Raw genomic sequence first — 16,283 nt, forward strand, 5'->3', positions numbered from 1 at the left:
AGCTGTTGTTGTTACCCCCCGCCCTTCTTTTTGTCCCATATACTTGGTAATCAGAACTGTTTGAGACTATAGGGAGTGTTATAGTATATATGAGGGCTTCATTTGCTGTCTCGCTGACAAACATATCTGTGATGAGACAAATTTAAAGCATTAAATTTGAATTCCAGTCATAGATGACCAATGTTTCTACTTGGGATTAATATACTTACAAGTAGAAGAGTTCTTTCCTATCTTTGTATTACATGACCATCTAATTTAGTTCATAACAGAGGCCAGCTCAGCTTTATTTCCCACTTTACTAGACAGCTTGCTAGAGGCCCACCTAGTAGCACTGCAGACTGTGGCCAACTTTTGCTGGGTCTTTAATGAATTTAATAATTCCCCTGTGACTCCATCTGACACAGCTCTACAGCTGCATCTGGTGAAGTAAGCTCTGTGCCATCAGGTGTGTGGTGATGAATGGATCCCAGCAGGCAGGTGGGACCAGCTGTGAGAAACTTGCCACATTCACTTGATCCCACATCAGGATTATATCCAGTCCTGCAAACCCTTAAGGATTTTTTTAGTCTCATGAGACATGGCTTTGTGGGTTGATGAGTGCATAAGAAAATATAACGGTCTGTTCCATGTTTGTTTGCATGGGAGCTTAAGGAGTCCCCAGATAAATGTACTCTTATAGCCTTTGTACGTTGGATGAGGTTTATGACCTTAGTTTCATCATGTAAGACATTGTTACATTATTTTGTTAAGTAAATAGTGACATGCTGTCTGTATGTAATAAAGAGGTCCTGTCTAGTTTATGGCAGTCAAACTGTTAAACTAGTTGCTACACGCACACAGTTTCATCAGATTCCTAAAGCAGTACATGCACTCTGTCTCACACTCTGTGCACCACATGTGCTTGCTCTTGCTCTGTGTCATTAATGTGGGTTTTTTTCTCTTGTTTCAGCAGAGCTCAAACAGGAAGGTTAGCAATAGTGTTCCTCCAACCACTCAGCTGCTAAAGGGGAAGCAGCCAGGTTCCCAGACACCTGTCAAAAAGGACAAGAGGCAGAGCTCCTCTCGCTTCAGCTTGAGCAACAACAGGGAGCTGCAGAAACTGCCTGCTTTCAAAGGTATTTACTGATACAATGACTAAATCCTGTCAACAAATCACACCATTAACAAACTGCCCAGTGCTCTAGGTTTTGGAGTTGTAGCATATGCATACAGGTATATTTAGTAGAGCTGCTGTTTACAGGCTGGGAGGTTTTGCTCTTGATTGTGGAGTTGGGCACAAATTGCCATTTTGTGGACAAAAAGTAATTAATTGAAAGTGTTTTGAAGCCTGAATTCAAGGAGCTATGCATAGAGCAAAATTTTCCTTTAGGCAGGCTGTGTAAGGAATCCCTGTAATCTTGACAAAGATAAGTGCAGGCCTCACTGACATGCATACTTACAGGTACACACTCAGTTATTTACTCACTCTTTCTTTGCTGAAATATCTATGAACATCCCCCTGCGACATCACACTCATTTTAATACCAAGCTGAGCATGACATTACGCAATACATGGAAACAAACAGAGGACGTACATGGCATGGACTTTGCGCTGGATTTAACCCAAGCGTCTATATTTAGTGGTAATCCAGAGATAAAGCTTTAATTCCATGGTCCTTGTGTTTCAGGATGTTGCCAATGACCAGCAATGTCTGGCAGCCATACTTTTGCTCCGTCTTCTCTCTTCCTCTCCTTGTAAAAGAGAAACTGGTGGATTTTGCTGATGTATATTGATGTTTACTTAATGTCAAAGCTCGGTGCCAGCATTGCACCAGATGGAAAAGAGAGGAGTGGATGCAGCCGTTAAGCCTCTGGGCATATTATCTATGCATGCTTCTGTATATGCCCGCATGCATGAATACACACAGCAATGTTGTCCTCTGCACTTTCACAGCACTTTGAAAATAATTATATAACCTGGCAGTGCAGCAATCTCACATGTGCACAAGCATCAGTACATTGTTAAAGGCATTTCTCTGCAATAAGTTTAGGAAAATTTGAACACTGCATGTTGTGCACTGTCTAACAGTGTTACTATGTGTGAATTAGACATGATGGCATGCACATCAGAGTAGGGATGTTCCTGGCAACAAATTTTCCCTGTCGATTAAATGGAAATTTAGGCCACTTAGGCCAGTCGACTTGTCTAAAAGTAAAAAAACAAAGAAAATAAAGGGAAAAAATAAATCTTGCCATAATTTTATTTTTTGTTTTAGAAAAGAGTGCTTGTTTTTTTTCCTTTTGTCTTTAAAAGGTCATTTCACAGGCATTAAGAATAACTATATAGAAATCCTCTCTGATTGTCAAGCGGGTGTTCTTGTCACATAGAGTAGTACTAAATTGAGACTCTATGTAGTAGCTTTTAAGTTAAGTTTTACAAAAAGTTTCTTTAGTCTTCTATGACACTAAACTGAATATCTTTAGGTTGTGGACAAAACAAGGCATTTGTGAATATCATTTGGGTTTTTAATGATTTTCTGACATTTTATGGACCAAACAGGTAATAAATTACTGAAAAAAGACAGATAGACAAAATAGTGGATAATGACAACAATTGTTAGTTTCAGTCCTGAAAAACATGTATTTTTGATTTGGGGTTGGACTGTCCCTTTAAATCTGAACCTTACTTGCATTGCTACAACACACCGCAGCAAAGGCAGCATTCCTCTTCAGGAAGAATGTACAAATGTTATTACTCTCTTTGGAAGACTTGGCTAAAAGGTTAAAGTAGAGTTACTATTTGGGACAAGGGATGACAGCAGCTGCTGTGCTACTCTGAGCCATTTGTACACCATTCAGTCTTTTCTGCAAGGTTAGAATTAATGGACACACATAGCAGTCGATTCTACCATAAAATAATATACCCGTATCTTTATCTTGGTTAGCCATTGCCCTTTTACTGTGTCGAGAAACCAATAACTTTATTTCTGATAAAAGCTGCTCATTTCCCACATGCCAATGAAAGCTTTGATAACATTCTGCAAAACATTATCCCACAGTGGCCCAGTTGATGTTATCACTTAGTCCTGTCCAAACATGCTCCTCCTCGCTTGGCCTGTTTTTCTCTCCAGGCATGATCACCACCTCCCGATGGAAACACATGTCTAAGAGCTCACCCTGCAGAGCCACAAGGCTGTAGCTAGACTGAAAACCCTGACCAGAAGCAGGCCTTTCCCATGAACTTGCCCCATAACCAAATGTGCCTGTTGTGACTCCAGACTACATGTTAACTGTCCCAGCATTTGAATATGGCAGCACAGCACTTGAAATACGTTCTGTTGAAGGTATAATACGGGGAGTTTGTTTTATAAGGCTCTACCAAAGTACACAAATCAAGAAATTTGTGTTTTGGATAAATGTTTGCTGGAGATATATCTGCCTACAGCTCGTAAACAGAGGATAAATGCTCTGCAGGGGCCTGTTTATTTCACTGCGGTCTTGTTTCAAGTGTAAACGTACTTGCCAAAAAGCCCAGAACAGCAACAGTTGTTGCCCCTGTATGTGTTCTCTATTAAAGCATGAGCTGTCCTGCATGAAGCATCTGTTTCACAGGGTTTGTCGCCACCTGCTGGTCAGAGTATCAGATATTTGAGTTACTGTAATGTTGGTTAACTGGGACAAACATTTCCTTTGTCAGGACAGTAATGTAATGAAAACCTTCCCCTGATATTTTAGCCATGGAAAACAAATAAAACCACTGATTCTAATTTATGAATTAAAGTGCTCTGTAGATAAATGTGTATTTAATGTATTAAAGTTTAATGCCCCAAGTAACATAAGTTATAAGATTAGGACAGTTTTGGAACAAACTATATTTTAGTACCTCAAATGTATTTCTTTTCCATCAGTGGATAAACTATAATAATTATTAAATCATCATGGGAAGAGAGAGAGAATATCATTATTTCTTTTCTGTTTGAAGGAAACAATTCTCTTGTAACATCAGATACTAAAGAAGTTACATAACTTACTACAGAGATGGAGTGTGTAATATTAAGACAGTGAATGTACTTAAGTGTTTGCTTAACATGTGACATGCGCACATTCTGTGCTTAACAAATTTATTTGACCACCTGTCATAAAAACGAGAAAACATAAATATTTTAGAAATCTTTCATAAACTTCTTTAAAACTAAAAATGATGTTGTTATTTATTTGGCAAATAACAAACTGAAACAACTAAATAGTCCTTTTTCACACAAACCTAATATTTTGTATGGCCTCCTTTGGCCTTGATAACAGTTTGCATTCTTGCTGGCATATGTACTTTTCGACAATCTCTTTTGTTTTTGACTTCCAAATAGTTTCTAGCTGTTCCCACAGACTTGGTTTAGATGAAACTTTTGTGTGATCAATCTTTGAACCTACTAAATCCCAAATTTGTTAAATAGGATTCAAATCCGGACTTTGACTTGGTCAGTCCATCAGTTCCAGGACTCCAGATTCCTTTTTCTTGGTCAAATAGTCTCTGCACAGCTTTGAAGTTTGCTTGGAGTCATTGTCTTGTTGGTATATGAACCCACGACCAATCAGATTCAGTCCAGAAGGGATTCCATGATGCACTAAGATGCTGTGGTAGACGTTCTTGTTCATGATACCGTCGATTTTCACTAATTTGCCCATGTTGTTTCCACAAATGGAACCTCATACCATAATGGAATCTGGATCGTTGCAGGCCTCAATAATGGCTTCTTAGCAGCTATTCTTCCCTTTAAGCCTTGTTCCATCAGTCGTCTGCTTATGGTCATCCTGGAGACTTTCTCAGACTCTGATCTAGAAGCATTTATCTCTGCCTGAAGATCAGCAGTGGTCTTCCTTCTGTCTCTAGTACTTAAAATCTTGAGGTGTCTGACATCTGCTTCAATTAACTTTCATTCCCTGCCTCTTCCTTGGCGCATTTTGTAAGTACCAGTCTCGGCAATTGACTCCAAAGCATACTTGACCACACTGTGAGAACACTTTATGTCTTTCCCTATTTGTCTCAGAGACCACCCAACATCATGAAGTGATTTAATGCGGACTCTTTCATTCCAGTGAGCTCTCGACGTTTTACCATTTTGAACAGGAATGAGGAATTTCAAACTGAATTCACCTTTTTATACCCAAATTTGAGCCGGCCCACTGGGCTTCTCTGAGAAGTCAGAAATTAATCAAGCGTAACATTCAACCACTAAAACTAATTTTTCTGTTCAGGAATGTAAGTAAATAACTAAAATTTAACATCTTAATCAAGAAATAATAATGTATTTTACTGTTTTTTTTGTAAAACAGTAAATTTGAAAATTCATTGATCACAATAATAATTTAGCATTAAAAATATCATTTTGGTTAAAGAGCTTCTACATAATGGTGTATTAACCATTACAGAAACATTAAAATGATTTTGGTAATTACCAATGCTGTTAATGTAGTGCAGCTGTGGCATAAACCGTACACTGGTTGGTGGTCTAATAAATTTGTTAAGCATTGTACATGTAGATGACACATTGGACAAGAATGCTCAATGTTCATCCAAGCTTTCTAAAGTACTTTTTGTATGTTTTGTAGAAGTTATTATCTTGTCTGTTTTTAACAGCCAGGTTAAAAGTTTGAGTGTCTGGCAGCTGGTTAGAAAATCTTTGATTCTGAAACTCAGGGAGATATATATTTTTTTTAGCATAGTTGGCAGGTACTTAAAGCAGGATGCAAAAGGGCAAGGCAGGATTCAGGGAAGGGTTTCCTGTCTCACTCCTGCAGGTGGCAGAGGAAAAGACTCCCATACCTCATGAGAGACATTTCCCTGGTCAAACAACTCCCATAAAAACACAAAAAAGCATAACTCACTAGCTGTGATCAGAGCACAGTTATTACAGTGAAAAACATTTTAGTTAAAAAAAAAAAAAAAAATAGAAAATATATATATATATATATATATATATATATATATATATATATATATATATATATATATATATATATATATATATACATACATACATACATACATACATATATATATATATATATATATATATATATATATATACATATTCAGGAGATGTCTTAAGTTTTAGTCTTAGTCAGTTGTCAAATTTTTCAACACAACAAGCACTGGAGGAGGCACTGTTGCATCTTTATTGAGACTGATGTCTATGTGACTGTGAGTCAGTTGCCTTCACAAAGTGTTTGTATTTTAATACCTATTCTGAACTTCTTAAATCTCACTCCTACAAAAATAAGAATATTTATGGTTATAATGAAAAAAACAACAACTAATAGTTATGAAACAACCCAACTTGGAAACCTACCTGAAACTAAACTGAACTGGAAACAAAATTTTAAAAAAGACAGAAACAAAACTATAATAACTCTGGATCAGACTGTTGGAGCTTTAAATACCTTGCAATGGATTGACTCTAATACAAGTCATTTTAAAGAACAGCCTTGAGTAATAAAAAGCAGCCAAGTGAAGAAACACAAATGTTGAGGTGATATTTATTTGAAGTGTCTCAAATTAGCGATGGGACTGATCCCATCCGGTATCGATATTGGAGCCCAGTGTTCAATGGCATCTCATATTTTCTATTTGTAAAATCTATTTGTAAAAGCAGTGTGAACTGAGAGCTGAATAACACTTTTCTGTTCTCTTCTGCATTTGCAAGTTGCAAGGAGTGAAATAATGTGCTAGCCATCACACTCATGGTGTAACAATAAACCAGCGCAAAAATGACAATTACCAACATAAACCATTGTTAACAACTTAGCCTGAACAAATACATGATAAACACATTATGTTCTATCCATGTTGTATTACATCATTATACAAGTTAGATTACAGAAACTACACCAGCTTTTCAGATTGAAGTTGACTTTCAGTTGCATGTAATACTACTGCAATTACAGATGATGATGATGATGATTAGAGCTGCAAGGGTTAATTGATTATTACTTGATTATGAAATTAATTAGCAACTATTTTGATAATCGATTAATTATAATAAGATCAACTGATAATTGATCGATTTGTTTGAGTGATTTTTGTAAGAAAAATGTGAGAATTCTCTAATTTCTTAAATGACAGTATGTTTTGGTTCCTTTACTCCTCTGACAGTAAAATGAATATTATTGGGTTGTGAGTAAAACAAGACTTTTGAGGATGTCATCTTAAGCACTGGGAACTTGTTAGTTGCAGCTCTGATGATGATGATGATGATGATAATGATGATGATAAACAAAAAAGTGCTGGTATTAGTTAAGTATACAAATTCAGATAAAGGAATTGGATTGGAACAGAAAAAAAAATAGTGAATTAGCACATCTCTATCTTAAATGCAAACCTGCAGAAGAGTGTTTGTGCCCACCCTGGATCATTTCAAACTGTTCATTATACTGTCTGGTGTACTTCATACAGTAACAGTTTTGGCATGATGTCTAATGCTTCTAATATTTGTAAAGAATAGCTCTTAGCTCTTACTATTTGCAATAGTAATGAAATAGTCAACTGTTGGATATAATTATGATAAAATACTCCTCAGCAATGTAACAGCTTTATCAGCAGTATTTAGTATATTTCTGTTGAGTGTGTTAATCTTATGTTTCTGCGGTGGTGGCGTTGTTTCCACTTAGAATGTCTAACATTTGTGATTGCCTGTGTTCCAAAGTAATGCTCCCGATATAATCACAGCAAAGTTGTTCGTCCCTTAATATTTTCAGTCTATTTGTGAAAGGTATACACAGTACCCATAATGACATCATTAATTTGAATAGATCACGTTATATAAATGTTGATATAAATGTGAGCAGAGAGATGAGAATTGATCCAAGACACTGATTGAGGAACTGTATTTCTGTCATTGGAGGCTGCTAAGGGGGAAAATACTATAGCTACTGTTGAAAGAGCCTCAGCTGTGTTGATTGGCCTGTTTTTTCAAATAGATTTCAGCCGTAAGTGCTTATTACAGAGCACTATGACAGTGAGAATCAGCAGACCCGTAAATGAACCACTCAACTGTGTATTTTCGGCTTGCCTGCTGCTGCTATCAATGATGAATTAAGAAAAACACACAAGTGAGAATAGTCTCCATCCCATCCAGGACCAGACTCATGACGCTTCGCAAGTTCACTCTCTTTCCACCTCCTGAAATAGCACAGACGCAGCAAAAAAGCTCAAGCCTGACAAGTGCATGTGCCAAAAGAGCGTTTGGAGAGCATTTGTAACAAGTGGGTGTGTTTAGCGTTGTCTTGTCTTGGTCAGAACAACAGAGCTTCTGATGGGAGGTTGCCTCATGACTAGGGAACAGAATGGCAAGAAAGAGTCCTTTATACGCTGAGACTAGACCCCACTGCTGACATACCCCACTATTGTATATATTAGAACCAGCCAGACTTAATGTTAGAGTTCTGCCGCTCTGCAAAATTGTGTTTGGCGACTGGATCATTATGCTGGGAATTCATTAATTTTTACATTGTTGCCCAGTTAAAAACATTCAAAACAGATGACAAACATAGATTTCTGGTTTATAGTTTCTAGCCAGTGTAGTAAAAACAACCACCAGTAAAACCAGAAACCTCAAAGAGTTCAATCAGGAGAAAAATGCAAAAAAGAATCTATGACCCTGTATTATATTTGTTCCCTCATAAGAGTGAGAGTTTACTTGCATGACATTTTTAATTACATTTTACCCAATACACAATATTTTTTCAAATTAGGCACTGCCGATATGCTCTGTTAGCCTATCTTGATGATCTTTAATTAAAAGAGCTGCATAAATACATAAGTGAGTAGTCATAACCATCCAGTTGCACAAAATCGTGTGCCTGTAAAAATCTTTGTGAAAGAATGTTGCTATTAATTTATTTAATTATTACCCTCATTATGTAACTGGGATACACATAAGGTAGAGACCTCACTTGCAACGTAATGAAATCTTGAAATATAGCTTAGTAAAAAATAAATAAAAGCTTCTAAGTAAAAACAACAAATGCCAGAATAAAATCGTAAGAATAAATAAAGTTAAACTTTAAGGCAAATGAATCGACTAAAACCAGAAAATTTGGAAGCGAAATGTGAAACTATATTCTGCACTCAGCAGTCAAATATACTGTAACACAAAAACAAAACAGCTCAACAGGAGATGAGAAGCTATACTAACAGATGTAAACAGACGATAAAAATCGTGCTCTTGCCAAATGTGGCATCCCAACTTGAACCACCCAAACACCTCCTACATCTCTGAAGCAGCCGTACAAACCCACAGGGAGGAGATGTGACACACTAGTATGTGTTAAAACAGATGTGCTTTCAGAAAACCCAGAAATTAATGCATTTGCACACATTATATACACATTATATATAGTAACTATAGACATCTTTGACGTGAAAACACACAGCTTTGATCATGAAACTCTGGAACCCCAACCATATTATATAAATGTGCATTTTTATCTAGAGCAATGTTTATAGATCTGCTGGTCAAAAGAAACATTATTAATCAACAACCAAAGATTTAATGCCTGTTTTGGAATGTAAAAACACAGAATAAAATTAATTTGATTCTACATGCAACAAAGTCTAACTTGACTTTATTTGTCCTTGTATATTGTCTTTGACCTTAACACAGAAATGGTCAATAGAGAAAAACTGAGTGCATGTTATTAATTTAGTTGTTTTTATGTCACCATAAACTAACACTGACAATCATAAGGAGTAAAAATAATGCTCAAACTAATTTTAAATGTGGAAATGATGTGTTTAACATCAACCCAAGCTTTGATTAGGCCTGTATAGAAAATGTGTGTGGCTTGTTTTTGTTGGTACAGGTCTGGTTAGAAGTTTCAATTCTCATGGGGTAAGCAAAGTACGCGGGAAAGGACTTTTCCTTCGTAGTGTCTCACTTGTTGATTTTCACGATATCCCTCATAAAATGTGAGTGCAGCAAACATCAGCAATATCCACATTTTGGACTGTATGCTGTCCTACTTCAGAATGCAAAAAAACACCCCCTGCATTGAATTTGCATGGTTTTGCATGGTTTTATTTGTATGTATGGGTCTGTGTGTATTGCTCATGATCCCCTCAGTATAATGACACAGACAGTACACATAGAGATTGGTGATCATATATGTCGTGATCGTGGGTGAATGCACTCTATGACTCAACCTTTATACTCTGACTAAGAGAATAATTATCTTGTTACTCAATTTGCTGTGCATGAAGAGATCATTTACTTAGAGTTAGTTTGTGTAATTTTAGTGCATTTAACTGTCTGCGTCATTGTCAGTTTTCTTCTCACAGCTTCACAGTGCAGGGTTTTGTCCACAGTGCCGCCGAGACAGACAGTGCTGCTCGCTACATATGCACATCCTGTGTGGCTCACATTGAGACTTCCTGCCTTCCTGTTTCTCTGTCACATACACCTGGGCTCAGGCTGTGGTCCTGGAGAGCCATCTGTCATGCGAAGACTCGCACACGTACACGCAAAGACAGCACACACATAAGTGTTAGTCTCTTCTCTTTCTTGTATCAACCTCAGCTTGTAGTTGTTGTCTAGTTTTCCTGTAGTTGTCACAAGTATATAGCATATTATGTCTAAGCCTGCTCTGTGGTGTGTGTGCTTAACAGTTGTGGTTTCATATGTCATAAATAAGATACTGAAGGTTTTGTCATTGACTTGAGAATTGCAATGTGTTATGTTGTGGTTTGTTGTTGGGTATTGGGCTCTGATAAGGTTGTCAAAAGTATCAATACTTCAGTACTTTTGGCACTATAACTGTACAATATCAGTTAATTATAGTAATGAAACTAAGGTATAAAAATGATCAGAGTGCTCATTCAGGTCCTCAGCTTAGTATTCAATGTTTTGTCTGAAATTTGGTGTTGAGTGTTAAGTGACATTTTCTCTACCACCAGAGTATGCAGGTTGTTAATAAAAAAAAAGATTTACAATTTTTTTTAATTGTATTTGCCTAGGACTTTTTTCCCCTTTTTGCTGTGATATTGGAAGAAATTAGGCTTGAGCGGTATAAAGGTATTATGGTATACCAGGGTATAAAGAAATTCTGATGGTGTATGATTTTCAATACCATCATAATCACAAAAGCTCCTTTTCTACAATTGTTAAAAGCTAAATTGATAAGGAGGTGCTGTATTATAGTGTGCAGCTTACATCACCAGGGGTCAGTCCCTGCGTGGTAGTGCAGCTGAGCAGACATGCCATCAGGGGGATAAAGTTACAGGAATAACTAATAAAAAATAGAGGAAAAATGCTTGTTTTGGAGTATGTTGGATGTATTCCCTATGATAAAGGCAAGCCAGTAAACACTGCTGACTACTGATTAGTTAGATTGGCTTAACATCCCAAGCGAGAGTGAGAGAGGGCGAGTAGCAGAGATGGCAGATGAAGGTGAGCAGTGAAGCTGTTGGTCTGGCAGAATATGTACAGTTAGAGCAGATGTACAGTGTAGGTTTCACTTTGTCAGTGAATGAAAGCTGCAGTTTCTCAGACCAAAGCTGAGCTCCTCTGTGTGTGTGTTGTTCCTGGCTGTGGGAATTGCACCGGTATGACAATTAGCTCTGCCTACATTGAGGGAGTACTGCGGCACAGTGGAATACAGTCTAGTGTGCTGTTTTACACAATCACTGCCATAATAACCTATACCCTGTTAAAATGTCAGGAAGATATGGAAAAAATAGATACCACCCTACCTAAAAGAGGTATTGTTTTTTTATACTAGTATTGTGTTGAAGTTCAAAATTCTGGTACTGTGACAACTCTAGGCTGTGAATGTATGGTTCTTACAGGTGCTTGATTTGCATTGCAACTTCGTAATAAATCAATTCAAAAGAGCTTTTATTGGGAAACAGATGTTTACATTGTCAAAGTAAGTTTGAAAAACCACAAAGAATGTACATAAACAGTAGAAATATGGTTTCTTAGACATATTTTTATATATTCAAAAGATAACAAAAATGGCTAAAATAAGTCATGTTATAAAGGATGCCAAGTCTACTTAGAGACAGGTGATACATTTTAAAACATGAAACTATGTTGTGTTTTCCTTTACTAAATTTTCCATCACAAAACAAAATTTCAGCTGTCAATAGCACAGAACCATTTAATAAGTATGAATATGCAGTATACCACAGCTGAAAGGTACTGGAACAGCTTGAAAATGATCCTTGAAAAGTCTTGAAGAGTGCTTAAATTTGACTTTGAAAAGGTGTAGGAGCCCTGTGAATGAAACATGAGGGGTGTCACTTAAGCTGTCCTCTGCTTCCCCTCAGCCTACATGTTGGATAACAATGTGTATTTCCTGGCTTTATTCCTTCATTTAAATAACAAAACAGGCTGAACTGATTCATATCTGTAGATTGTGCTTTAAAACTCTTGACAGATGTAGCTCCTCTTGCTCCAATCACAGAAACAGTCCCACCCCTTTCTTCTCAGCCCACCAGCCAATCCCTTCCCTCATGTTTATGTATTCTGACAGCCAGCCCATGTGACCGCAGCCAGCCAACCGGGTGGCCGCAGTGAGCTATGACATCACTAACTAGCTGGTTCCCTCCAGCAGCAGGGGAGCTTCATTTTCTGCTCAGAGTGTTCGTGCTAAAATGGAGGCTGGCTCCTCGCCTTAGCCTGGGCTGCCCTCTTCTCCCCTGTCTCTTGCCTCAGCTCACTGATGTTGGCATGTACTAGAGCTGCCAGTGGGATGGTTCTGGATGCACCGAGCTCCAATGGGCCTTTCCAGCCTGTGGCCCTCATGCATTTTAGAGGTGAGAATAGGAGATTTGCCTCCTGTGTTGCTCTGTGTTTGTGTGCTTCAAGGGGGCAAGAATTGTTGCATTTTAACAACTGCAGCTGTTACTTTTGGATTTTGCAGAAGAATATATTTGTGTCAGATGACTTTTCTAAAAGTTGCTGCGAGAGACTGAGAGCATTTATCCTCTTAGCGTTGGAGGCAGGAGTATTTTTGGAAAAGGAAGCGGGGGATTGTGTTTGTATGTCAACGAGGAAGGGTTTTTGCCAAGACATTGCATAGCTTAGCTTGAGTCAGAGAGGGAGGGTGAGAAGAGAGTGAGGAGTGCTAGTTTTGAGTCTCCCATCCCCCCATCAAGACTGCTGATGTCATAGGAAGTGAGGTCAAAGCTTGTTGTCAGCGTGTGCATCTCTATTGTATTGTATATGTGGGTATGTGGTGTCAGCTGACACACGTGCAGATTGAAATGCTCTGCTTGTTGTTGAAGCTGCTGTAGCATAGAGTTACAGTCTAACCACAGGGGAGTCTGAAGCTGGGACCTTCAGCAAGTTTTGAACATGGAAAACAGAAACTGGCAACTTCTCTAAAGAAGTATTTTTGTGTAACAAATTCGAGGCTAATAGTTGTTCATATATTACTGTCTTTGCAACCAACTACCCTCCTGAAACAGATGTGGCAGTGTAGATTTATCATGCAGCCTATTATTGCTCACATGCTGTTATATGTGAGAGGTTGCTCTCATGCTGTGCCTGGGTATGCTTTTTGCCTAATTAGCATTGGGTAGACAATGTCTACGTTGACAAAGACGGTGTACAAACTATTTGCCACCAGTGCCAGTTTATTAATCAGTTATATATTTCACCAGCTGATACCGTAGGATTTGAGATCTGTAGTTTGCAGTAATTTGTTTTCATGACTGGTTTCCTGTGCGCATGCTGGAGTCTTTAGAAGAGTAAAGGTTATTTTCCCATCCATGCAGAGAGGCCTGTGTGTGAAGTCTGAAGTTGCACAGCATGTCTCTTAATATTTTAGACCTGTTCAGAAACCCTAGTGCTGTTGTGTAACAGGAGCTGGAAGACCTCGTAGCACTCAGGGGTTGAGATGAGATGAGGTGCTTATTGGTAGTAGACCCATGTTTCAGCTCATTAGTAATGGGCACAGATCTTTCAGGTATTGATGAATTAAGTCTAAGATCAGTTGTTACGTGTCAATTATGAACATATGATCTCTGTTTAACTTAGTTATCTTGAAGGATAAAATATGTTATATACTTAATGTATTAAATCATAAAATGACCATGATATGTCATCAGATTAAGGAAACCCCACAACTCCACGGTATGTATTTTTGGAGCAGTGGGGTTTGTTTCAGGATAACAAACATAACTTTACATTGACAGACAATTGACAGTTATAAATTGCTGATCAACTTAAACAGTAGAACTTGTCACTCGTGTTGCACCTGTCTTGTGCTCCTGTTCAGTGTATCTGCAGCCAACCTGCCTAAGCTTCAAGTCTGGGGAGGAGGTGGTGGCAGGAATTAACTTGCTTCAACCATAGACTGGAAATTAAACAGGGATTCAAGCTATTTAATATACCATCTGCGGGTCCAACTTGCCATTTGGATTGCAGTACTCATTTTTGAATGCCAGGGTCTTATATATTTCTCATTCAGAGACAAACAAAACAACATTTAGCTGCTGAGTAGGGATGAACTGATTGCTAGTTTCACAGTAAAGCATGGCAAAATTCCTCATAATTAGTATTACCATTTCAAAGTTTAATTTTCATTAAAATTAGTATTGATTATGTTCCTTTGAGAAAGGGAGTCCTGTCTGGCATCCACCAAAGTTGTCCAAAGCAGCACGTAAGGTGGCTCTGTATAACGTCATTGAAAACATTGACTTGCAAGGACGTAATGCCATTACAAATTGTTGTTTTCAATATAAAACTTGATGCTGGTGGTGTGTGTATCAGTAGTTTTTGAACATTTTCAGCTCATTTTAACAATAACTCTATAATACCGGTGCTGATAATCTACTATAATCAAGATATGAAATTTTTGGACCATTTGATCTCTACTGCCGAGGTGATGATTGTGGGGTGTCTCGAGGCCAAGCACTTTTGTCCTTTTGTTAATTTGTTTGCAGTTTGTTATTAATGTCCTGTCTTTTCTTTTGAGCATCAAAAAGGCTGAATACTTCTTTTAGGTATTGTATCTGTTAGACAAGGAGCAGGGAAGTAGTACAGTGATGGACACAGAAAGTGGCAGCAAGTTTTTCCCCAAGAAAAGTTATATTGCTCAATGTCAGCAGCTTCACACATTAAAATCACAGCTTGTTGGAAAGAAAGACAGAACAAAAGAATATACTCAGCTGTGCCTTACATAAACACTTAGTTGAAACAAAAACAGATCTCCATGAGGGTTCTCCACGGATGTGGTAGCCAAAGCTCAGGGCTGAAGCAAATTGCCAGCTGTTTGACCTTTGATGTGGTCGATTAGATCCTGTTTGTGGCCTGCAGTTTGGATAGTGGGAATGAAGTATGATATTACCTCAAAGCTACTTGCAGACTTGACACTATTCTACACTCTGTTTTAATATAGTCTCAGAAATGTTATGTATTCAGTTGGCTGAACTCCTTGTTTCAAGGTACTGTTAGGCACAAGCAAATCCTTAAGGCTGATGTAGACGGGAATAATGAGCTCTAAGTCTGACACATCATCTTCTATCTCAGGATCCCCAAGTTATGTTTTGTATTTTTCTGTAAATGTGGGGAGCTTTTAGTGGGGAATGTCCTGAAGAAGTATTTCTATATGATACTGGATATAGGATACAGAACAGAAAATATGGCATTTACAGGTAGCACACAGGTATCTGCATTTTCTGTGTGTATGACTCAGAAACGTGGAGGTGTAGGGAAAGTCCGTCCTTTGGTGCTGTCAGTCCCAGGTTCAGATTCTAGCCTGTGTGGGAGTGTGCACAACCTACAGTACTGGATCTCTTAGAATTTACTTATTTAAGCAGTGCCAAGTAATTATATTTTTGATTAGTATAAACTCTGATGTTTGGAGCAGTGCCTCTACATGCTGTAGAGGCAATATTCAAAGGAGGACTGTGCAGAAAATACTGAAAATTAATTATTACACATCCCAGTATCTGCTTTTTCCAGCTGCTAGATAAGTTTACATGTCTGTTATGGAATAGAACTGCTAGCGTCTACATGCGCATTGTCTACAGCTTAATATGTTGGTTATGAAAAGGGAAATTATACAAAATGATGCAAAATGATGATGATGCAAAATGTTATTTAAAAAAAAATAAGCAAGACTAAGGGCTTTTTTCTATGAAGAGGAGTATATACACATGCAAGTCATGAGTATTTGATTATATGTAGAGATATATATGCATCAAGTATGCATCTGTACCTATACAAAACTGGCATGTACTTTGTACGTTCATAGAGCAGCTCACTTCAACCAAAGACAGTATAATATTAAATAGGATTTCT

The 16,283-nt window shown here is 37.8% G+C and overlaps 1 protein-coding gene across 3 annotated transcripts in view; it reads left to right on the forward strand.

Annotated features, from left to right (window-relative positions):
• Positions 1-16,283, forward strand: part of ppp2r5cb (protein phosphatase 2, regulatory subunit B', gamma b) — a 35,554-nt gene that overhangs the window by 4,118 nt on the left and 15,153 nt on the right. Inside the window, exon 3 of one of the 3 annotated variants that reach the window (XM_084736932.1) lies at positions 950-1,115. In XM_084736932.1, coding sequence (XP_084593058.1) covers positions 950-1,115 — 166 coding nt within the window. Of the gene's footprint in view, positions 1-949; positions 1,116-12,593; positions 12,791-16,283 lie in introns of those variants that run through there. The other 2 variants (XM_084736933.1, XM_084736934.1) reach the window with 2 other exon arrangements.

This window comes from Lutjanus erythropterus, chromosome 15, assembly GCF_056507025.1.
Source record: "Lutjanus erythropterus isolate fLutEry1 chromosome 15, fLutEry1.hap2, whole genome shotgun sequence".
Classification (NCBI taxonomy): Eukaryota; Metazoa; Chordata; class Actinopteri; order Lutjaniformes; family Lutjanidae; genus Lutjanus; species Lutjanus erythropterus.